General features: G+C 44.9%; 1 protein-coding gene and 1 long non-coding RNA gene across 3 annotated transcripts in view; one reads left to right on the top strand and one right to left on the bottom strand.

The window, feature by feature from the left end:
* The window catches only part of LOC131827302 (uncharacterized), a 140,621-nt gene that overhangs the window by 101,660 nt on the left and 13,715 nt on the right, over positions 1-25,246 (top strand). The gene's annotated exons all lie outside the window — the stretch shown is intronic.
* IQCA1 (IQ motif containing with AAA domain 1) overlaps positions 14,135-25,246 on the bottom strand; it is a 152,791-nt gene continuing 141,679 nt past the window's right edge. For both annotated transcript variants that reach the window (XM_059167631.1, XM_059167632.1), the window contains 2 exons: positions 19,998-20,236; positions 14,135-14,684 (listed from right to left, as the gene is read on the bottom strand). In XM_059167631.1, coding sequence (XP_059023614.1) covers positions 14,556-14,684; positions 19,998-20,236 — 368 coding nt within the window. In that variant the 3' untranslated portion in view covers positions 14,135-14,555. The remainder of the gene's footprint in view (positions 14,685-19,997; positions 20,237-25,246) is intronic.

Here is a 25,246-nt window from a genome sequence, read left to right as displayed (position 1 = left end):
AAAATATGCTTTAGCCAAATTAGAAGAGATCCAAAATCGTGAGTGGGGAGAAAGGGGATAAAAAGAGGTTCAAAAAGGAAGAAAGAAAAAAGAAAAAAAAAAAAAAAAAAAAAGAAAAGAAAAGAAAAGAATTTTTTTTTTAAAAAAGAAAACACCTAAGAAAAATGTAAAAAAATATATATATATATTAGATAAACTAGTAAAAAATCGTTAAAAAAGAAAAAGGTAACAGTTAAAAAAAAAAAAATTTTACCCGAAGGCGAGAAAAAAGAAAAAAAAAAAATGAAAAAGAAAAAATTAAATTAACTGCAAGACTAAAAAAAATCACAGGAAAAAAGCCATGAGTTCCGTGCTTGGCTTTCTCCTCCTCTGGAATTCTGCTGCTCTCCTTGGTATTGAAACCGCACTCCTTGGTAGGTGAACTTGGTCTCGGCTGGATTTCTTGTTGATCTTCTGGGGGAGGGGCCTGGTGTAGTGATTCTCAAGTGTCTTTGCCCCAGGCGGAATTACACCGCCCTTACCCGGGGCCGGGGTGAGTAATCCGCTCGGGTTTGCTTTCAGGAGCTTTTGTTCCCTGAGCGCTTTCCGTAGAGTTCCAGAGGACGGGAATACAAATGGCGGCCTCCTGGTCTCCGGCCCGGAGGAGCCGAGAGCCCAGGGCCCCACTCCTCAGTGCGCCCTCAGAGAACAGCGCCCAGTTACTCCCGTCTGCCTGACCTCCGGCCGCGCTCCGAGCTCACCGAGCCTGCGACCGGTTCAAGGTAACACCGAGCTGCGAGCTTACTGTCGGCTCTGTCTCTGTAGCCAGCTTTCCCGTTCCAATACCCGCAAGCTCTGCGACACTCAGACACCCCCGATCCTTCTGTGACCCTGCGGGACCTGAGGCCACGCTGACCCCGCGTGGGCTTCGCCCCGGTTTAGCCTCTGGAGCGATGTCCCTCAGCGGAACAGACTTTTAAAAGTCCTGATTTTGTGCGCGGTTGCTCCGCCGCTTGCCGGGAGCCGGCCCCTCCCCCCGGGGTCTATCTTCCCGTCGCTTTGGGTTCACTTCTCCGCCGGTCCTACCTTTCAGAAAGTGGTTGTTTTTCTGTTTCCAGAATTGCTGTTCTTCTTCTCTTCGATCTGCCGATGGATTTTCAGGTGTTTGCAATCTTTAGATAAGCTATCTAGCTGATCTCCGGCTAGCTGAAGCAGTCTCAGCTTGCTACTTCTCCGCCATCTTGACTCCTTCCTCCCAAAATAGAGTCTTAATAGCTGCTGATAGCACCGTGTGTTGGAGTCAGCGCTGGGTATTAGGATTAGGACCACATCCTAATGGAGCCACCAGGACACATTAGTCATGTTATGCACACACCCACCCCCCTACAGATAAGTACAGACATTAATCTGTTGAAGAGCTTTGTATAGAAATAGTCTTTCAGAGCCTTCAGAAATCTGGCAGAAACAGCTGAGGTTTTGGCCTGTGTGTCTGGATGCTCTTCTTGACAATAGTTTTCCAATAAGTGTAGCTTATTCTAAAGGCTGTTTCTGCTGGTCTTTCTGTGAATGTTTGAGGATGCACATCTCCTGTTTCCGCCCCTCACCCCCGGCAGAGATGCGTGATTTCTATTCCTCTAAAAGCAGCACTGAGTTTTTTAGTTAATTAAATTTAGTTAAAAGGAGGGAAAGTGGGCAAAAGACACGAACAGACATTTCCCTGAAGAGGAGATGCAGATGGCCAATCAGCCCAGCAAAAGAGGTTCAACATCGTTAGCCATCAGGGAAAGGCAAATTATAATGACCATGCGATATCGCTGCTCGTGTATCAGGAGGGCTCAAGTAAGAAATAGTGACAACATCAAATGCTGGCGGGGCTGCAGAGAAGCTGGATCCCTGGGCCATCGCTGCTGAGAATTTAATACGCTGCAGCCCCTCTGGGAAACAGAATGACAATTTCCTATAAAACTAAACATGACATTTCCACAGACCCAGAGGTGTCATTCCTGGGGCATTTATTCCAGAGAAGTGAAAACGTATGTTCACACCAAAACCTGAGTGTGGTGATGGGTGCAGCAACATGGATATGAAAAAAATTGCATAGAACCACACACACACACAACTACAAGTGAAGCTGGAGAAATCTGAATCAGAACAGTAGAACGTGCCTTTGTCAGTGTTCTTGTTGTGACTTGGTGCATTGTACTGTCATTTTACAGGACGTTACCACCGGGGGAGACCTGGTGGAGGTTGTACAGGATCTGTCTATTGTTTATCACAAGTACACGTGAATCTACAATTATCTCAAAGTAGAAAGGCTAATAAAAAGAGAGGGCTGAGCTGCCAGACTTCATTTACTCCTTTAAGGATGGACATTTGGTCCATCCAAGGGTGGTCCCCACCCATCCTGATGCTCATGGTGCCTGTAAAGTCACCAAGGACCTGGGACAAGCCTGGTCAGCATCAGCATTTGACTTAGTAGATGAGGAAACACTTCTGGGAGGTTGTACCAATGGGCAAACCTTCTACGAACTGGATCTTTTCTCTATGAGATTTGCAGATGTTTAGGGAGAAAGAGAAAAACACAACTGTCTGCAAGCATGTGTTCAAATTTTAATTTGAAAGTGGAGCCATGCAGTTGTGTTTGCAGTCAAAGCTCTAACACGTATCTGGTTACCTGAGCAAAAGAGAGATTGCAGAAGGAGGACACATAAGGTGGAGAATACATTAGAGAAAGAATATGAGACGGTAGAGTGGGTGTTGTCCTTACTGTTGTTCTCTGCAAAGCGGGGAAACTGTCCATAAACAGACTTGGAGCCAGAGCAGAGGTTTCTGAGGGCTGTGTATTTATCAGTCCTGCAAGGGCTGGAGCCCTTTTGTCCACTTACTTAGAAGGCCCTGTGATGGCCTCAATTAATGCAGAAGAAGATCTTGGAGAACCTTGGAGATCGTTTCGTGTTCTTGGTGAAGTTGTTTATAATAATCTACCAACTGGGGTTGGCCATAGACTGTAAGTCTGTGTCCCCCCCAGAATTCCTATGTTGAAATCTACACCTGCCCCCCCCGACCCCTGCAGAGTGATGGTATTGGGAGATGGGGCCTTAGTTCATAAGGGTGTTGTTTATAAGCCACGAATCTATGGTATCTTTGTTGTAACAGCCCAGATGGATGAATACAAGGTTAAAAAAAAAAAAAAAGAATATGGCAAATAGCAAGGCATCAGAATAGCTCAAAACAATGACAACAACAACAACAACACACACACACACACACACACACAATCCTAGTGGAGGTAAGAGTAGGGAGCACACGAAACTCAGATACTTTGCTGGTCAAGTGTAAATTTGAATCACCACTTTGGAAAACTGTTTGGCATTATCTACTAACACTGAAAACTTCATGTGCCTTTGAGTCACCTGGGATGTAAAAAATTGCAGATTTTGATTTACTAGGTCTGGGGTGGAGCCCGAGATGATGTATTTCTTTCTTTTCTTTCTTTCTTTCTTTCTTTTTTTTTTTTTTTGCATTTTTTAAAAAATTTCTTTTCAGCGTAACAGTATTCATTGTTTTAGCACCATACCCAGTGCTCCATGCAATCCGTGCCCTCTCCGATACCCACCACCTCGTTCCCCCAACCTCCCACCCCCACCCCTTCAAAACCCTCAGATTGTTTTTCAGATGATGTATTTCTAATACCGTTTTTGGAGACAAATTGTATCGGCATCATCTGAGAGTTCATCATAGATGCAGAATCTCGGACCCCATTCCTGACCTGCGGGTAAAGAATCTGCATATCTACCAGATTCACAGGAAACTCAAGTGCGCATTCAGCATGAAGAGGTTCTGTTCCGAAACGCAATGGTGCAGGCCATTGTGGGAGGCCCTGGCTGCCAGTGACCATGTACAGACAGCAGCTGCACTGGGTTACGCTGGGAACCCTCTCATGCACTGATGTTGTGCAAGTCCCTTAAGACCAACCTGGATCATTCCTCCTCTACCTTTTGGGTGACTTTGATGACCCACCATCCTTCCCTTCCCTTCTCCTCCCTGGGGGTCTGCTTCCTATTGCATAAACACAGTCCACTATGAACCCTTCCTTCTTAACAGGCATCTGTTTTGTGCAGTGGACCTTCTCCCCACCTTACTATCTGTGTTCCCTAAAATCCCAGGGATGCTAGGAAGAGATGGGATCTGGTGGGGAGGATCTGAGGACACTTTGTTGACCTCCAGCCACCCTAAGGCACCCTGGAGGCAGCCATAAGACACCAGCCTCTAGTTTCAGCTGCCAGCACCCACCAGGTCTCCCTTCACAGAAGGCAGTCCCTGGGCTCCAGGGATGATGTGCGGGTAGAAATCTCAGGAGAGTTTATTGTCCTAATAATGCCAGCATGACACTGGGTGTCGCACTGTGGGTGAAAGCACTGTGGGGTCCCCAATGTGTCTCCAAGTAGCTGACTTTTAAGAAGGTTTTATTGGCCCCAGTGTACTAATATCTTTTCCACTCTCCTGGTTTGGCTTCCTTCTTATCACCAAGACAACCTCCATTTTGTAGGGATTCATCAAGGCAACCTGGAGGAAGGCTCTGACAAATGTTCCTGTTATAGGTGCCTTAGCTCTTCCCTCCATACCTGATGGAAATCACTAGGATTTAGCACTTCCAAATTATATATGTCAGCTGAGATGTGTGCACACGTGTCTGCATTTGGCAGTGACAGTGGTGTGAGAAGGTAAATGCATGGGTCATATTCCAATCTAATGGCCCAGACAAAAAGAAAATCATGGGCGAACACAGTTATTTGGTTCTGAAGAAGTCCCATCCAATCCTAGGTCTGATAAGGAGAGAGGAGAAGGAGCAGATGCCAAGTTTTCTTTTCTTCTGTATTCCTTCTAAATCTGTTTGAATATTAAACCTGTCTGGTTAATATTCATCTCTTGAAATATTGGGAGATATTAACTTAACTTAAATTGTGACTGTGACTCTGTGTGTAAATTATCATAGATGGTGAAATAGCAATACCCCCTTCTTCACAGCATAGTCCCGTCTCAACCGGCACCCCATTCTCTCCACCATTATGACACATGCCCCTCTAATAAAGTGGCCCATCTTAGGGCCGCCTGAGTGGCTCAGTGGGTTAAAGTGGCCCATCTTTATGGAGATGGGGTACTGACCTTGACCATCAGAAGTGTTGATTTTCAGAGGTGAGTCTTGTCCTCCTCCTGCCTTGGGCATGCAGTACTGCCTACATGTATCATGTGGTCCCTTAGGGTGTTCAGGACTCAAGAGAGGACATTAAGATGATTCATCTCATCCTGGATTCTTGGTGCTAAGGATTTCCTGCTTCATCTATCCCAAGAAGAACCACTCCGAGCACCCATCTCTGGCATCCCCTCTCTACCCTATGCTGCACCAGTCATAACTGCTTGTGGGAAGGTAGAGCACCATTCGAGGAGTGGGGAGGGATAAAGGAGGCGGCTGGTTAGTGCAAGCCTCTTGTCCCTTGAGCTAGGGCAGTGCTTACAGATCTCCACTTGAGGGCACTGTGATCACAGTATTGCTTCAGTGTCCCCTTCAACTGGGCCCTTGGGCTGGTGACCAACTGGTCTACCTCTTCCTCAACCTCTCAGTGTGCTGGTTGAGAAATGAGAACATTTCCATTTTCCTCAAGCATGGAGGCCTTGAGGCAGGTGACTGGCATGCCCATTGTCTCTGCATAGAGACAACATTGGATGTCCTTGGTCACTGGGGAGCCACGTGAGTGAGAAGAGGTGGTCCCATCTCTGCAGGGGTGGTCAGCTTTCTGGTGCTGCCAGTGCAGGGGTGGCTGTTCCAGGTTAATCTGTGATTGGTGGGAAAGAGCCTGGGTTATCTTCCTCACAGGACTGAGGGCCTGGGTGGAGAGCCCAGCCTAGGAAGCCAGGCCCGAAGTAACAGTAGAATCCTGTCTTCCTGGGGTCATCTCTGTATCATTTGAGCTCAAGAAGACCTATCATTCCTTCCCTTCCTGGAAAGAGTATAGAAAGGAGGGATAGGCTTCACCAAGACCAAATGGAGTCCATATTCAGATTGTGAGCATTTGGAAGATGGCATAGGCCAGCCTCTCGAGGAGCAAACTGTGCTCTGACAGTCCTGAAGTTCTCCACCCACTGACCATGACACCCCCACACTCCAGGGCCAAACACAAAACCTCAGTCATTCCATTTTCCTCATTTCCATAAGCATTATTTCATCTGATGGTACCATAATCCTCCCCTTGTGTATGTGTGCATATGTATTATGCAAGATCCAAAGTCACTTGATGCCACGAGGAACATAAAAACTCTGCATAGGGCAGAAATAATTTGCAAGGCCGACTTGGGTAAGAGTGTTCTCAAATGAACTCCAGTGGACCCACAGCTTTCAGAGGTGCATGCAAACCCCCCTTTGAAGAGCTGTGTAACAAAAGGCCCTGGCTGGGTGCATTATAATTTGTTCCAACTAGTTCCAAGGTACTCATATTTTCAATGATGTGAGGAGAAATACTAATGTCACAGGACGTGGGCATTGTGCTTAGAATAAATACACACACAAAAGCTAAACGTGGGTATTTTGGATGTCTTGTTGGGGAGGATGTAATTGCATTTACCTTACAGAACACTTTGAAGTGGGAGACTGACTGTTTTATATAAAGGTAACGTTCCCCATCAGCTGATCTACCAGTTGCAGAATTCATGCGGGATCAATTAATTCCCATGTGGAGTAAAATCTGCCTTTCAAGAAGGAGGATGTCATCCTTTTTTTGGATGTTTAATTAAGCACTGACTCACCTGTAAGGATGATGTACTGTGTTCAGAGGGCCCTGGGAGTCCCCCAGGCCTCCTGTGGGTCTGGGCTGCTGAGCATCGTCCCCTACCCCTACCCGCTGTGTACCGCGGGGAGATCTAGGTGTTGGGCTGGTATCAGCTTCTGCACAGGCCTGGAGCTGTCAGACTGCAGCATAATGAGAGCTCCCCACCCTCTGAGCCTCATAAACACTGGAGCCTGGCTGGGGGGAGGGGAAAGCGCCACATCCCACGGAGGATGGGTTGGAAGTGGCCCATGCTACTTCCTACCTAGGGTGAAGTGTTGCTCCTCAGTTTCTCCCTGTCCCAGGTTGGAGCGCTCAGAGCGGGTGCCTTGCACCGGCCTCCCGGCTGGCCCTCCCTCCCAGCCGTCTTGTCAGGGATGGCTTGTTCTCCGTCTCCCCCACGTCATTCACATTTCTCCAGACCAGGACAGAGTTGGTTCTGCTTCGATCCAATATTCCCACTTTTCTAGGGGTCCTCGAGGCCCAAGGGCTGCTGTGTCAGGTGACAGTGGCCACAATTTAGCTGATATAAGGCTACTGGACTGAGAGTCAAGAGAGCACAGAGGAGAAAAGGTGTGAGGAAGACCAGCGGGACTGCAGGGCTGGCAGGTGGGTGGAGATGTGTGTATGGGGATGGTTACTGATGATCCGCTTTGGCTCCCTGGGTCTCTTCTTGGAGGCCAACTCATGCTTGGACACCCAACCACAGGTCTTAGGGCACGACATAATGCCAAGCCAGGTCTGGAGGGGACAGTGGGGATGCAGGTGAGGGTCACCAGTAAACTATGTAGCCTCTCGGTGTCTATTTCTTCTCTTCTAGAATTTCTACTCTGTGGATATTGTAAGGTGCTTCTGCCCCCTTTCTTCCTGGGCCTCTAAGTAGCTGGGTAAAGCATGCTTATTTCCCATTTTATTTTTCATTATCAGTCAATTCCTTAAAACTCACATTTTGTGTTGTTCACTGGGATCTGATTTTTATTTATTTTAAGAGATTAATTAATTTATTTCGGAGCAAGAGAGAGTGTGGGAGGAGGGGCAAAGGGAGAGGGAGAGAGAGAATAACCAAGCAGACTCCCCACTGAGCTTAGAGCCCTGTATGGGGCTCGATGTGGGGCTTGATCCTAAGACCCTGTGTCAGACCTGAGCAGAAACCAAGGGTCTAATGCTGAACCAGCTGTGCCACCCAGACGTCCCTGTTATCTGCTTTTTAAAAACATACCATAGGATTCCAGGTGAGCTCCCTAAGGACATACACAGAGATAAGGTTTTTAGCACAAAAATTGTAACTAAAGTTGACAACAGGGTAGAGATGGTATAGAATCTGCTTTATTAAATCTTTTAAATGTATGGCATTTTCTTTCTAGCCTGCTTTCACACAGAGCAAGATAGAGGTCCGAGCCTCCAGTTTTAGATTTTGATCTCATTTATTTTAATTTACACTTGCTTATCCTAGTGTTTTAAAAAATATTTTATACTAATTGCAAATGCATTAGTTAATTAACTGCAAATGCATTAGTTAATTAATTGTGGTATGCAGTAAATGGGAAAATAAGCATTTGTGTACCCCACTTCCTGGAGGCCCCTGCTTATCTCATTCTTTGTGTATGTGCAGGCACCCTAAAATGCATCACCCTGATCATAGTTCATCCTTGGAGCTGTTTTTTTTTTTTAACATGGCAAATACCAAGGGAGATTTTCAGAGGGAAATTTGTAGCTCTACAAGTTTATATTTAAAGGAAGCTAAAAATCAATGAGATAGTTGTCTTAATTAGAAAAAGAAGAGCAAATTAACCCCTAAGAAGTGTGGAAAGGAAGAAGTGGTAAAGATAAACTCAAAAATTAGTATAATTAAAACATTACAGAAGCTGACTCCTTGAAAATGATGAAGTCCTGAAGAGAAAAGCCAAGGAAAAGGAGAAAAGGCATAAATAACCAACATCAGTTTTCTACATCAGGTCCTACAGACTTAAGTATTGTTGGAGGGCACTGGGAACAACTCTCTGCCAATAAATGTGAATGTTTAGATAAATTAAGTGAATTCCTTAAAATATACAACTTACCAGACTGACACAAGAAGAAATAGATTCTGAATTGCTTTATAATACTTTAAGAAGTTAAGTTGGAAACTGAAATCCTTCCCACAAGGAAACTCAATTTGCCTGTAATGCTACCAAAACTTTTTAAAGAAGATATAAAGGTAATTTTGCACAAATTCTTACAGATAGAAAAAGAAAGAATTCTTTCCTACTGATTTAAAGAGGTCTTGATATGAAAAGGCAACAAGAACATTGTGAGAGAAGAAAATTATAGAGCAGTTTTATTTAAGAACATAGCTGGAAATATTCTATGCGAAATATTAACAAAGATAATACAATTATTATAAAAACACACTTCAAATGCAACCTTTTACTTGACAATGAAAGGCTGGTTTAACTCTCAAAATGTGAGTTACTACACGTGTGTCAGAACAAGTAAATTATAATATGGTGGCAATGAGACATAAATGGACAGAAAGACTGTAGCAAAGTATGCGAAGAATCAATTAGCTGTTGCATAAGACACAAAGAATCAACTAGCTATTGCATAGAACACATAGAATCAACTAGCTGTTGCATAGGACACAAAAATGTGTAACCACAAAGAAAAAATTGATACGTTTAGTTACATTCACATTAAGAACTGTTCATCAAGACCCCATGAAGGCAGTGAAAGGGTTAATGGAGAGTGGAAGATGATATTTGCAGCCCACGTACCTGCAAACAGCTTCTTTCCAGAACATAGAAAGAACTCTAAAGCTGGTTAAAGAAAAGATAGACAACTCAGCAGAGAAACAGGCAAGAGACTTATCAGGCATTGCACAAAAGAGTAGATCCCGATGGGTTCCTAAACATATGAGAAGGTGAGCAACCTTGACAGTGAGCAGGGATAAGGAAGGTAAAGCCACTGTTTGGTGCCATGATACCCACTCCAGAGGGGGGATGACCCAAAGGGCTGGCCACACCATGTTTGGGAAGGTTGTGGAGTGGCATGGGGAGATCAAGACAGCTTTCTACACCTGAGGATGCTCTGGGGCAAGCAGCTCTGAGCTCTAACTGTTTACCTAATTCATAAGCACTGGGTCTTGCATCTCTTAGGATAAAAACCTTGGCACTCTGGTGACGTTTACTGTATATATGCCAAGGACATTGTGCTGTGATATTTTGGGTGCCTTCTCAGGATGCATTTGGAGGAGGTGTGGTGAACTGGGCCATGGGTCTTTTATCTCAGGTGTCCCTGATGACTCTCACAGGTGAAGGTTTTACAGATCTCTGTCTCTGGGCTGCTTCTGTCCTAAGGGCAGTAGGAACTTAGAGCTATAAGGATCCTTATCTCTTATGGAGCTCACCCTTGTCTTTTATGTATAAGGAAACACACATGGCACCCAGGGGCCCACAGGATGGGTCCCAGATCACCCTGTATTCAGTTACCATCCTACTTCTCTGAGTCTCAACCTTGGTCTTGTGGTATTGGGGAGGAGCTCTGTGACTTTGGGAAGACTATTAACCTCTCTGAGCCCTGCTGGTGAAGTGGGGATGACTGGTTCTGGTTTTTGGTGGAGGTGCCCTTCCGGCAGGTGACCGACCATGCCTGTAGCCACGGAACCTTACTGTCGCTCCCTGCTCCAGGTGCAGCTGAGTGGGAGCTGTGGGAGGTCTGCTCAGCCTTTCCTGTTGTGAAGAGTAGGAAGCGGATGTTTTCATGGCAGACTCACTCGGTGTAAGCTCACCACCCCCACCCCTCTGGGGCCAGTACCACCTGCCTGGGGAGCTCCCCATTTGCTGCTTCCGGTCCCTGCTGCAGCCCAGGGTGAAGCGTGAGGATCTGGGAGGTGTGGTGCCCTCAGCCCAGTGGAGGAAATGCGTGCTTGTGGGAGGTGTGTGTGTAGTGTGTATGTGCATGTGCATGGGGATCTGTATGTGGTTTGTGGGGAGTATGTGCATATTTGTGTGTATGTGTTGATATGTGTGTTTATGTCTCTATGTGTGTTTATGTTCAAATGTCTGTGTGTCATGAGCTGTGTGTGTTTGTGTGTCGTGTGTTTGCATGTAGTGTGTACATGTGCTGTGTATATGTAAGTATGTGTGTGGCTGGCTTGGTCCAAGGTCACTCAGCTTGTTTGTGAATTTGGACACAACCCAGCCCAGCCCAGCCTGTGCTGCTTCCCAAGAAGCCACACCCCTTCCCCGGCAGGCTGAGGGGAGCCTGAGGAAAGGTTGGATAAAGCAAGGCTGGCCAAGGACTCTGGAGATGGAGCTGGGGTATCCAGGAGGCAAAGCACGGAGGTCTACCGGACCCCCAAACTAGCCCCCAATAAGGAAAACAAGGTTGCATGAAAGGCTTGGAGATGGAGGGTAGTGGGGGGACGCTACAGAGAGTTCCAGGCTTCTCACCTGACCCTTTATTTCACACTGGCTCTGAGAAGGTAGGGGTTTCCCTTCCCTAGCTCTCTTTTGTCACAGCACGGCACTATCATCTCACGAAGGTAGAGAGAGACCTCCGTTAGAGCACCTGCTCTGCTGGGTGGGCTCTATCTGGGGCATCTGAAGCAACCAAAAAGCAGGTGATATTCACCGAGAATACAGGTGGTGCCGGGGCCCTGGCAGGTGCATCGGGTACAGCTGGGTTTCCTCTCCCAGCAGCCCAGTGAGGCAGAAACTGAATGCATGCCCACGGGGAACTCGGAGAGTGCATGGCCAGTAGAGAGCTGGGATGAGACTCTGCCCTTGCCGTGGGGTCTGCCAGGGTCTTTGCTTTAAACCACTAGAATTAACTGCAAGGATCTGACTTCTAAGACTGTAATCCCTAGGCCGAAAGAAGGAGTGGGACTGGGCCTGGCTGCCACATGGAGGAACTAGGCTTGTTGCTTCAGGCAAGAAGATGGCAATCTGACAACAAATCAGAGTGTGGGGGAGGCCAGAATGCACCCCCCCACCCCGACCCCTGGACTCCCATTTCCCTCCCCAAAGTTCATTGGGAGAAGCTGACTCCTGAACAGCTACAGAGCAGCAAACCCTAATGAGTGCATCCTATGTGCCAAGACCCCGAAACACACTGTCTTAGGTAATTACATAGCCACAGAGGGAAAGCAGCTGGGAAGAGTTAAAGCATCAGACAGACCTGCCACTTCTACCTGGAGTCTCAGATTCTCCATCCGAGAGGGGTCCCTGCAGGGATGAAGCCTGATCCCGGAGGTGTGCCCCGGTTCTTGGTCATGCACCCACATTGTGCCATCTGGCCTTGCACGTTCATGGCACACCCATTTTACTCAGTCTCTTCCCCCACTCAACTGCAAAGCAGCTCATTCGGGTTGTATCCCGGTGCTGCACATAGCAGGTGCTTAGTGCAAGACTTGGAAGTTGAGCAAAGAAGCGCTTTGCTGCGGCTGTGAATTCTAATGAAACGGAATTGTTCCAGGACTGTGCATCCACAGGTGATTCTAATGGAGGGATTTTGGGGGCTGGGAGCCACTGCTCCAGGCCAAGGTCCTTTTGGTTTTCCAAATCTCACTGCTCAGGTGGCTGCTCGCTTCGTTCCAAGTCCAGCGTCTCTTATTTCCTCCGCTGTTGTTAGCATCACCCCATGCATCTCTTCAAGTCTGGACTTTCAAGGACATCGGAAGCCACTTCTCTCAGAGGTTTGGGTCCCCTAGTGTCATTAGTGGCTGAAAATAGTGTCACTTTTGTAAAATAGCCCTGTGACGCCTACCTCCATGACTGCCCTTGTGTTCCATGTGGACGTGGGCTTAAGAGCCTCCAAACAGCATGAGAGGGTTCTAAACTTGCTAGTTCCAGATGGAGGTGTTTGTGTAAGCCCCAATGGTCTTGGGGACGCCTTTTAGGGAACGTCGTGTAATCAGGCTTCTGAACCTGAAACTTGCTCCTTCATCGGGGCAGGCTGAGTGCAGAGCCACCAAGAGATTTCATTCCACTTTAATCAGATCCTATTCCATAGAACGCTCCTGTAATGAGGGTTAATGACATTAATTACTGTCCCCTTCACTTAAGAACACGCTCAAGAGGAGCTAAATGTCACATAATGGCCCAGGAATAGCTCAGGCCCCAGCAGAATTCCCTAGAAGAGCCTACGGCTCTTCTTTCTGCCAGCCCCTCCGCCCTCCACTGCACACACCTCCTATTTCTCTTTCCTCACGTCATTTCTCCCATGTCTCTGTTGGTTAGAAATAGGAGGTTGCTTATTGCTGCATCACCTTTCCCAGAAACTTGGGAGTTTTACACTGACCACTGGCAGGGTCATAGCTTGTTATCCACTGGGCAGGTGCCCAGTTTTGGAACCTGCCCCATGGATGATAACATAATTGGCACCAACTGTGGCAGGGGGGACGTGCTGGGGACCAGAAGACTCCCAGAAATACAGGGCACTGAAGAGGTAACCTACTAGGAACCAGGAAAAACTTAGAGAGATAGCTTGGTCTTTAGAGAAGGAGATTTTCCAAGTTTCTATGCTATGACCAAAACTTTCAGATAGGGTATTCCTAAATTCCAGATGAAATTCAGTTAAAGTCTAGGGCAACTAGGTGCTGTAGTCTCTGAGTCTTGGTTTCAGCTCAGGTCATGATCTCAAGGTCGTGGGATCAGCCCCATGTCAGGCTCTGAGCTCAGTGTGGAGTCTGCTTGAGATTCTCCCTCTCCCCCTCTCCCTGCTTGTGCCAACTTGCTTTCTCTCTAAAATGAATAAATACATCTTTAAATAAATTAAATTTCAAATAAATGCAGTCTGCTTCTTCTGCCGGCATTCCCACTGCAACTTAGAAACAGGTTACTTACCATCTTCCACCAAACAAACTTTCATCTTCATATAAAATTTAAATTTAATTTGACCATTATTTTTCTGTTCTTTAGTTTTGTTCTTATTTAACGTTTCTTGCTTCTTCATTCAGGCTTCCTCATTTCCACATCTACCCTATGTTTATGTAGTACTTTTCCTCTAGCCATTGGCCTGCTCATGTTCCTGCACTTCTCAAGAGCACCAGTCTGGGAGGGAGGATGATTTTAGTCCCGCTGTCCCATATGTCCACTGTGTGACCCTGGACTTAGGTTCCTCCATCTTCAAAGTCAGTCATTCATTACGCCCAGTGTGGAGCCAACCATGGGGCTTGAACTCACAAACCTGAGGTCAGAACCTGAACTGAGATCAAGTGTTGGATGCTCAACTGACAAGGCCACCCAGGTGCCCCTAAACTCACCAATTTTAAACATCTTTTTTGGCTCCAACAACCAAATTACTGAGTCAGTTCAAAGACAACAGTTTTTATTCCATTATACGAAATAGATTAATAGAGCAAAGAATTAATGTATTAAAATATGTGTAAGATCATACACAGTATATATGGATTAATAAAAAGCCGGAGTGCTGGTGACAGACTCAAATTACTTATAGTTGTCAAATTAGAGTATTTTCTAACTATCATATTGTAAATTTGTCAACTAGTACTGATGAAGTGGAAAGACTGTGTGTAGAGTGGATTTCGATTACACACAAATTTCACACAAACTGAGAAACAAGAGCTCTAGAAACAATTGTGATGGACATCACACTTGGTGTGCAGCCTCCTACAGACGTAAGTGAACGCAGGGGCAGATGAGCTCGGGGCATCGGCCAGGGTCTTCTTCAGACAGGCAATGGTGAGCCTTCTCCCCGGCAGGTCAGGTCCACCTCCATCCCTGAGACACTCAAGGATGGTTCCTCAGAAGGGCATTACTTTTTCTTCTTCTCCTTTTTTCCCTTCTTCTCCTTCTTTTTCCCTTTGTCCTTTTCTTTTTCAGTGTTCCCTCCCATTAGTGCCAAAGCTCGCTTTTTACCCATGGGGGTTTTGGCATACCAGTCCTGAAACAGAACAGATGTTTAGGAAAATATCAAAATGGCACATATTCAGGAGAAAGAAAGGAAAAGTGAACTGGGCAAAAATTGGAAGGTGAGACAAACCATGAGAGACTGTGGATACTGAGAAACAAACTGAGTGTTTTGGAGGGGAGGGGGGGTGGGGAATTAGGTGAGATTGGTGGTGGGTATTAAGGAGGGCATGTATTGCATGGAGTACTGGGTGTGGTGCATAAACAATGAATCTTGGAACACTGAAAAAATAAAATTTTAAAAAATGGCATGCATTCACTGGAATATTCTTAAAAATAAAGAAAAGCTTGCTAAGAAGGAAGGGGCAAGCAGCCATCAAACTTTGGACATTTAATGTATATTTAACACAAATTCTTTTTTCAGGGAGTTTTCCAACCCGTATTTTGACACAACTTGAAATTTCCACCTCAAGGAGTTAACAGTTTGAGAGCATCACAGTCCACATCTAATGAGCAGGTCTTCCTTTCAACATTACCTGTCTTTCTGGGGATCCTATTCTGTCCTGAGGGCATGGGCTTTCTTGGTAATGTGAATGACCCTCTGTGGTTCACACGTGGGCATCAGAAGTTGGATTGGTGGCCAAGTGGGAGCCATGGGAGGCCACACAAACACTGGGAGGGGGACTTTTGAAAACATGGCAGAAATACTGGAGCTGATATACCAACAGAGCACCTCGTGGTTCCAACTGGCCCTGTGAATGCATTTTCCTCAACCTTCACTTTTCATTTGAAAGCTGAGAAACATTTTAGTTTATAAACTTTATAGTAGTAAAATATTTCACTGAATGACTGCACTACAAGTTGTTTATCAATTCTCCTATTAATGGACATATAGGCCATTTCCAACTTTTTGTTAGGAATTTGTATGTATCTCCTTGTATACTTAGAGGAAACTTCTCTATGACATATACATAGAAATGGAATTCCTGGGGGTGGGGTAGGACATGAGCTTCTTCAGGTTTTTTTTTTTTAAGATTTTATTTATTTATTTGACAGACAGAGATCACAAGTATTCAGAGAGGCAGGCAGAGATAGAGGGAGAAGCAGGCTCCCTGCTGAGCAGAGAGCCCAAAGTGGGGCTCAATCCCAGGATGCTAGGATCATGACCTGAGTGGAAGGCAGAGGCTTTAGCCCACTGAGCCACCCAGTTGCCCTGAGCTTCTTTAGTTTTACTGGTATTTCTAAATTGCTCTGAGTGGAAGGCTAGCTCAGTCTTTTTAAGTCTTAAAGTGTCTTTATTGTCTCCTGTCTCTTGGGTGCTAGTTTAGCTGGGGATAAATGTTAGGCACACAGTTACTGTTCCTCAGCACCTTGCAGAAATGATTGTGTTGTCTTCTGGAACAGATCTCTGTCAAAAAACTGCAGGACCTCCCCATTGTTTCTTTGTAGGCCATCTGGCATGTTTGAAGACTAGCTTGTTATCTTATTCAAAGATTCACAGTAATATATGTTTGTGTGGATTTTTAAAATTTTTTTCTGCTGGTCACTTAAAGTTCATTTTTAATCTAAGAACGCATGTCTTTAATTCAAGAAAATTTTCAGCAAATCTTTCTTCAAATAATTGCTCCTTTGACATTTCTTCTATTATTTTCTTCTAGAGCTTCCATAAGTTAGGTGTCAATGTCTTCAAAGGTTCTTAATTGCAGTTTATGGATTTTATCTTTTTGGTTTTTCTGTACTGTCTCCAGAGGGAGTATCCTCCAGTCCATAAATTTGCTCTTTGACAATGCCTAGTCTAGAGTTCATACTGCTTTTATTTTTGCTATTTCAAATTATTGTATTTTTTATTTCTAAGCTTTCTTTTGTGATTTTTCCCATAATTATTTCTTCTTATTCCATTTCTGGAATGGAATGTTTCAACACTTAGTGTACATCTCTATTGGAAAAGACACCTTCATTTATTTCTTCCAACATCTGAATGAATTATATTAATTTAAACATCTTTGTCAGGCTGTACTAGGCACTCAATTTCCTAACATGTTTTGGAGTTTTTATTTTCAGGTTCCTTTTGAGTAGGAGGCTCTGTTTTTTTCTTTATCTTTCTCATTATTTGTCTGTCCCTTGGTACTGCTTCAACAGTCCTCTAAAGCCAGATGCAGAAGCACATCTTGTAGTGATGCTTTGAAGTTAATGCTCCTTGGTGATGTTGACATACCACAGAACTATTCACAACAGCAGCAGGTATTGCCTCTTCATCCTCTATGGCCCTAATCTCTTTCTTGTTTCCTAGTCTTGACTTTTCTCTATGCTGCAGGCCAGGCACATGGTTGTCCCAGTGTTTGGGATTTATCTTTGTTTCTGGCACTTGGGGATTATTCTCATCTTTCTTTTCCCTTTGGCTCTGTTTTCAATGTAAGATGATGAACTCCTAATTTATTGAGACACAGTATAAAATATGGGTAATAAAATTGCCTTAGGAGGATGGCTTGAATTTCAGCTCTGTTCGCTTTTAGCTGTGTGACTAGGAGAAGTCACTTTGCCTCCCACTGTTTTTCCTGCTGTAGCAAATTACCAATGTAAAAAAAAAAACCCAAAACCATTCATTGTTCTTTGGTCCTGAAGTTTGAAAGTCCAAAATGGATATCACTGGGCTAAAATCTTGGTGTCTGCATGCTGTCATCCTTTCTGGAACTCCAGAGGACAATCCACTCCCTCATCTTTTACACTTTCCTGAGACCACCAGCTCTCCTGGCTTGTGGCCCCTCCACCTTCAAGCTAGCAACACGGGGCTACTTGGGATACAAATGGGTCCTTCCCATGTTGCTAACTTTCTGGTTCTCTCTTCTGATTCCCTCTTCTACTTTTTATCGTTATGTTGGACTCACCAGTATAAATAAGGATAATCTATTTTAGGTTCAGTGGATTAACACATTTACTCCATCTGTAACCTTAACTCCTTTTGCCATGTGACCAAACATATTTATAGATTCTAGGGACTGGGATGTAGACATCATTGGAGGGCCATTATTCTGCCTGCCATACCTGTCTCTGTTTCCATTTGTAAAATGGAAGATTATAAGGTCTAAATGAGTTACAACAGCACCTGGCAGAGAAGTAGTCAATAAGTATTAGCTAACATCATTATGATTTTTACCATCATTATCCTTAAATATTTTCTCCATTATGTCCATGAAGCAGGGTACTATGTGTTTGGAGCATCTGCAAGATCCTAGTCTGCACATTGTCAGAAGCACAGTTAGGTCCAATTTCTCAGAGAAGAAATGATTGGAATGAGCACAAGCAACTTCAGCCACAGTATCACATTATTCACCAGCATCAAGTGTCAGCCCATCTATCCATCTGCTCTATAAATTTGCCACTAAAAATGTTTATTGAACATCTATTTGGGGCCGAGTGCTGTACCAAGCTCCTCAGCTACATAAGAAGCAGAAATTGATGGGGGAGGGGACTGGCAGTGATGGTGGAAAAATGATTTAGTTTGCTTAAAAAAAAAAAAAAAAGAATAAAGTAATCAAATAGGCCAAGAATGGAAGTGAGAAGCATGTGTGTTCTCATCTCAGATTATACCATGGTAGCATTTCCTTCTCTTGAATAGTGTGATCAGTTAGTTACTGGACCTCCAGTACCTAGAACAGAAAAACTTACACAAATCACTTCGGAAAGTTAAAAACCCAGCTAAGAGAAAGCATGGGTTTTACTACCCCAAACCCAGCTCCTCAGAATGAGTAGGAAAATGATTATTTTACAAAAGAAAAAAAATAGGAAAAGAATAGGTTATATAACAAGAAGAGGGTAAATATTTGCAATTAATTCTAACAAGGCTTAAATAGTTAACAAGAACATTAATTCAAATCCTTGGCAAAAACTCCAGCTTGGAGTTGGAAATATTTCTTTGCTGTTTTCCTAGACCCTTTTAAGCAAAACTATAGCTGATGGTCCATATCTGGCCTGCTTGCTGTTTTTGCAAATAAAGTTTTATCAGAACACAGCCATGCCCATTCATTTACATACTGCGTATGAATGCTTTTGTACTATGATACAACATTGAATAGTTGTAACAGAGACTGCAGAGCTCTCAAAGCAGAAAATATTTGCTCTCTGGCCCTTTGTAGAAAAGTTTGTCAGTTCTTATGCTAATTTTTGTGGGAGATCAGTATTGTGACTCTTTTCCAACTTGTACTGAAACATCAGCAGTAAAGCAGGAGGGAAACATGGTTTTTAGAGTTGGTGGAAAGTGATATATTGCAGCGGGAAATTTTCCTAATCTTAAGCAGGCTTCCAGATGCACAAGGCTTAGATGAGAATTCTGATACTTTTTCTGATGATTGCATGGCCAATGTTGTGGTGGGTATAATTGCATGGATATAATTTTCCTCTTGTTTTCTCAGTTGGACAAGGAAACTGCCTCCAGGTCCAGAAAGTGAACACTGTCGTATTCATTTTGATTAAAAGGAGTGTGAGGTGTGCCTGTTGGCCTGGGCATCTAGGTTTTCATGGTGATTTGCTTGGATAAGGCACATAGCTTTCTGCAACTTCTTTTCCTCCTGTAAAAGAGGGATTTGGAAGAGCTGGTTCTCAGTTTCCTCTAGATCTAAAAAATTCTCTGAACATCACAGATTATAATAAAAAAATTAGAAAATCAAATTTTGGTGAGTCCTCTTGTGATTCCCTATTGCAAATGCACTGAAAAATGAAGCATGCCACAGCAAATCTGGGACAAAACCATCATGGGCTTGAAATGCACTATTTAGAGAATGGTTTTCTTTCTGCACAATTTGTTCCATGACATGAAATATGAAGTAAAATCTAGTGACCCAAGGGGAAGGTGTGCATACATGTATGTATGGTGTGTGTGTGTGTGTGTGTGTGTGTGTGTGTATGTGTGTGCTTGTGTGTGTGTTTGAATCCAGTGGTTTCAAAACTACTATTTATTTATTTTAAAGATTTTATTTATTTATTTGACAGACAGAGATCACAAGTAGGCAGAGAGGCAGGCAGAGGGTCGGGGGAAGCAGGCTTCCTGCTGAGCAGAGAGCCCGATGTGGGGCTCGATCCCAGGACTCTGGGATCATGACCTGAGTTGAAGGCAGAGGTTTAACCCACTGAGCCACCCAGGCACCCCTCAAAACTACTATTTAATTCTGCAGTTTCCTAAATCTTGGAAGACATGTTTTACCAGCAAGGCTGGCACGAATTTGTGATATAAAATTTCAGGTTTCCAAAATTCATTGTATATGACAAATTCATGAAATTCAGGAACCAGAGGGAGGAGGTTATGTGACAAGTGTCTGTGGCGAAGAACTGACCACATAGGTGTTCTGTGTACCTTAAAGCTCTCCTCTTCTTCCTGGTACACGGGACTCATGCTGGTTAGCATTGCGATAAACTCTGCTGCCATGAGTGGTTTGTAATTTTGCTGCCGGATTCTGCGGTCTGTGAGCACGCCTTTAACTACCTCGACTATGTGTCCCTGGGTGAAACCGTCGGTGATCTTTGCCAGGCAACTTATATTCAAGGCATTGGTAATGATGCCTCCGTTGCGTTGAATGATCTGTTTCCACAAAACTGTTGCATCCAAGATGGTGGAAAAGACACAGAGAACAAGGGTCACCACAGGGAAAGCAATATTGTCTCATTCTTGGTACAAAGCTGCAGGTCATCAAGAAAGCAATGTGCAGGGCGAATACTCCAGTTTAATTGTAATTCAAATGATCAGAAAGCCACAGAACTGAATACTTTTTTCCCTCTGAATGATTTCAACCCTAAGACCTGCATATTGTTGGCCCTGAGGTCCTAGACCCACAAAACAAGAAAAAAAATGAAACCACATTCAATATAGTTTTAGTGTGGTATCTTCAGAGATGTTCAAAATCTTTCAAGATTGGAAATTCAGATAGGGTACATATGGGATCTCTGCAAAGTTCTCAAATACTCTGAAAAATTATATTTTGCAAATTATTTTTGAGTAGGACTTTGACCTTTTTTTAAACTTATAAATATTTTGTGCATTATTTTTATATGTGGGATTGGAATTCAGATTCTAATTTCCATTCATCATCACTGGGCTCAGTTCCCTTCAGGTGACATTTGACCCTTATTCTCCCCTTGCCCCCCAGTAATTGTAAATAGGCAGCGGTCTACTGAAATCCCATGGGTGGGTGCTCAGTGGTTCTCCGGGTTAGTGGGACCTGGGATGACAGAGAGATTTCTCTTAGAACACAGGGATGTTGTGAAAATGAATTTTGGAATTACTGAACTTAAGAGAGAGAACGGACTCTCACACAGCATTTGTAATAATATTAAACTCAGGGAATTTCAGGCATTGCACAGAGAGGGAAGTACGTGAGAGTCACAGTGGCTTGTTTCATTGTATCTAGACAGTAAGAAAGGTGAGACTTTGCCAAGGCCGCCTGTCTCCTAGCTGTTCTCAGTGCTGGAGTGCTGGGAGGATCTGGTCAAATGTTTCTCAAGCATTTTGACCTTCTTCGAGGGATATTTGAAACAGTTTTTTTTTTTTTTAAATGACCATTACTATATAATCTGGCACTGTTGAATTTGTTAAATGACTAGCTCATCCAAATACATTGATCCACAAATACTTGATAAAATGAAAAGGAATAGGATGACCTCCATGTGTCTATGAGCCACATCACAGAGTGAGATTTTGGGTCATGAGTCATTTTAACAATCCACCTCCACCAGAGTGATGGGGGTGGTGGTCCTTGGCCTTGTGGTGAGCCGAGTTTCTGGCAGGCATATTACTCTGGGCCATACTATGTCTATGTGTAAGGTTATGTATCAAGGGCCACGTGGGCCACCAAACGGACACATCTAACCCCCCACATCTACTCTGTTACTTTCTTGATGGGTGTGTTTGAGCTTGAATTCCTCTTAGGGTTCCCTATAAAATGTGAGTAGAAAGATCTGTTCCTCAGGCTGCTGTGACAAATAAATACAAGAAGGCAGAGAAAGGGATTGGAAGAGCATTGACCTAGCATATGGCGGGCAGCTTACTTTCTTGTAGCTGTGTCACTGTTGTTCTTGTAATTATCATTAGTAATTCCATTTTGTATCAAATTTCCCAATTCTCATTAAAGCATAAATACAGAACATGTCTAAGAATATATCTGTACAGCCTAGACATAACTGAGGTTGAATCAGAAATTAGAAAATATAATCCATGGGAAAAATAAGAAAAATGACCAGGCAGCATTATCCCTTGGGATCTAATGTGCCCCAGCCCAGATTTATAACCCTGAAAAACAGTATGTCCAGGTCTGCATGGTGACTCTGGAAGCTGAGAAGAGAGCATGCTTAATGCTGAAGCACAGGGCACAGTTCCCCCAGCTGAGGACCCAATTATTTTCCCAGGCTGGGAACTCTGAGAGCTTCTGACCTGGGCATCCAGGCAAACTTCTTCCCAATGGTGTGGACGTGAACCAGTGGGTAAGCAAACAGGAAGGGTGAGGGCTCCCAGAAACCAATACCCAGCTCCCATTCCTGCCTCTCTGCTAAGCTGCAACAGTCACAGCCACCCAGCCTCCCAACACAAGAGGTCTCTCTGTAAGTAAAGATTCTTTAGAAGCAGAGCAAAAAACTATAATTACTCTGGTTTAGCAAGTATGTGGGAACACACTGTTGATTCTTTAAAATGTATGGTACTTGATGCTTAAGTGGAGTTTTGGCCAAGGGTCCTCATAATACACACATCATTGATTTCCCCCCGAAGCTCACCGTTTGTTAATGGAGGCGCAGTAAGGGAAAACGTGGAAGTGGCCACCGCTACAGGGGGGCTGGGCCACTTGCCCACAGTCTCCTCAAGATCCAGAGAATGAGGAAGAGAATCACTTTGACTTCTCGTATGATGAACTAGACTTCCTTTAAAAGAACAGCTTCTACTGCTTCTAAAAATCCACCCGCTGTGGGGTTAGGATGGGGGTCAGGAGCAGAGTGAGTCACAGCCTGGGGTGGGGACCGTGGATGTGGGAAGCCCACAGTGAGCTCTGGAGCACAAGCTGCCCAGTCTTTGCCCAGCAGGGCAGGTGGAGAGGACGAGAGAGAGCACAGCAGAATAGGGGCTGGCTGTGAGGGTGTTGGGGGTGGTGGGATCGGTGAATGGAGTGTGGTAAAGGGAGCAGAGGGGCTCCAGACCAAGTGCACAGACTCCTCACCTCTTCAGACTAATCTGCATTCTCTTTCCCTTCTTTAGACTGAAAAGAACCTGGTCTTTGAATCTCCTTTTCTGCTTTTGATGTTCCAAATGGATTCTGTCCTGGCTCCCAACTGTGTTCTTGAGATGATGTAGTATCTTAAAATTCATTTGTTATTTGTGATTTTACAAAAGCCCAGGAAGTGATAATAGGATTTGGACGAGCTTCTGGCCTCTGAAGACCAGAATTTTAGAAAAATCGGAAGATGTGGACTGAACTCATCCGACCAGACACTGGGTCTGGGGTGGAGGTCTATGATAAATTGGGTTATTAGTGAAACAGACCCCCAGGAAGAGAGGCGAGAGCAGGAAGCATTAGGAATGTGGGGAGAGGAGGCCCAGAGGGACTTCTGGGGACTAGATGAGGCATTAATCAACCTTGCGGGTGGATTTTCTTTGCAGACATTTTGAAGGAAACAGCTTGATTTGGGGAAAGAAGGTAGATATTGAATTCTATTTGGTAAACCTTAAGGATTGTGCTTCCTCGTTCTGACCCACCCTTTCCTTCTCAGCTGTTACTCCCCCACCCTGCCTGGAGGGATTTGAGACGCGGGAAGGTGAATGTTCCCCAACACCTCCCTCACTCTGCTGCTGGTAGATAGATGGCCAGGCAGAGGCCCAGGTTATGGATTTGCAGCCCATGCTTTATGGGCTGGAAGAGACCATTTTTGATCACGGCAAAGACAGGAACAGTCTTTCTTTAAGACGGATGTCCTAGCCACCGTGGCTATGAAAACTTCAAAGGTCACTGGAGGAAATGCCGGACAGCAGCATTGTGACATCAGCAAGAATGGCGACCTGAACAAATCAGCCACCATGGAAGACATATGTGAGAAGCCTGTGGTGTAGTGGGCAGAGCCTTGGGCCCAAGCAAACCCCTGCCTGCAGGTTTATCATCTGCCCGCGGGTGAGGGGATGCTTTCTCCTTCCTCCCCTGTGATGCTGCCACAGGGAGATTCAGGTTGGAATCTGTAATATGATCTGTGTCCTTACGGATGCCTGTCATTTTAGCAAAACAACACAACTGTCCTTGTTATGCATCAATAGCTTCATTTTTAAAGGGCCTGTGGTTTTGTCAAATAATAGAAACTATTCAATCCAAAGTCAAGAATAATGCTCTGTTCCCCCCAAATTAATAACACCATAACTTATTCCATTAAAAGAGCTCAAAATACATATCTACCACAAAAAACCCCAAACAAAATCAAACCCTGGGATCGTGAGAGGAAATCTACCAACAGAAATGAGAGAGAGAAAGCCGGGAGAGGGGGATGCTCTGTGTGGACTCCAGGAGGAGAGGGGGATGGCTGGCATCCACTGAGCTCCGTGCCGAGCCTTTCCTTGGTGGGACTGCACAGCCCTGCTGCCTTGAACTCCAGTGAGGCCATGGGAGTCATTCTGGCCAAGGCAACAGGAGTGAAACAACAGTTGGCCCTTCTGGGTCTTGCCCCTGAAACCTCCTGTGAGGCAGATACTCTCTCCTGTCTTCTTTCTTTTCCTTTGATGCTGGCTGATTACAAAGGACCTAGTGGATGTCCCAGAGGCTCCAGGGGATGAAGAAGCCACTAGAATGAAGGAGGAATAATTGAGAATGACGTCCTCCTGTACTTTGTGTATGACATGGATTTGTGAAGCCAGGATCACAGCTTATCAAGAGAGAAAGGAGCTTGTACAACACATGGAGTGGCTGGTGGTTCTCTAGCAGATAACATGGGCCAGGAGCTTAAGATGAAGCAGAAAGGGTTTTGGGGGTGCTGTTGTGACTGGAGAAGGCTGCCTAGAAACCGAGTCTGACCTGGTCATTTTCATTATCTTATTCATGTTAACTGCTACCATAGGCTGACTCACCTCCATCCCTACTCCACCGGGGGCACCTTCTTGTCCATACCACACTGCTGCCCCCACTGCTGCCCATGCGACCACCTTCCTGTTCCCTGGCACCAGGCTGCCACCACCATCACTGCCCTTTGCCACACTGAATCCACCATCACTGTCTCTATACCAAATCTGCCATCACCACCACAAGAGGTAAAGATGACCCCTCCCTGAGCTGCCCTGTAGTATTCAGACCCTTGTTTGGTCCATTGCCCTTGAATCTGGGCTGGCCTGGGACTTGCTCTTGACCCATGGGGTTTGGTGAAAGGGACTTTGTGTGATGTCTGAGGCTGGGTCACAGGAATCTCTCCAGCTTCTGCCTGAACCTTTTGAAACGTTTGCTCTCAGGATGCTCTTTTGTGAGACCCAACCGCTGTGCAGGGCAAAGCCACATGGAGAGACCAGGTGTAGGCTGTCTGGCTGCGAGTCCCAGCTGAGCATCTAGCATCAACTCCAGTTGTGGGTGTGAATAACCACGTATGTCCGGCCCT

The sequence above is a fragment of the Mustela lutreola genome, chromosome 3, assembly GCF_030435805.1.
Source record: "Mustela lutreola isolate mMusLut2 chromosome 3, mMusLut2.pri, whole genome shotgun sequence".
Taxonomy (NCBI): Eukaryota; Metazoa; Chordata; class Mammalia; order Carnivora; family Mustelidae; genus Mustela; species Mustela lutreola.
The sequence above is the reverse complement of the archived record's forward strand: the minus strand, read 5'-3'. Positions and strand labels throughout refer to the sequence as shown.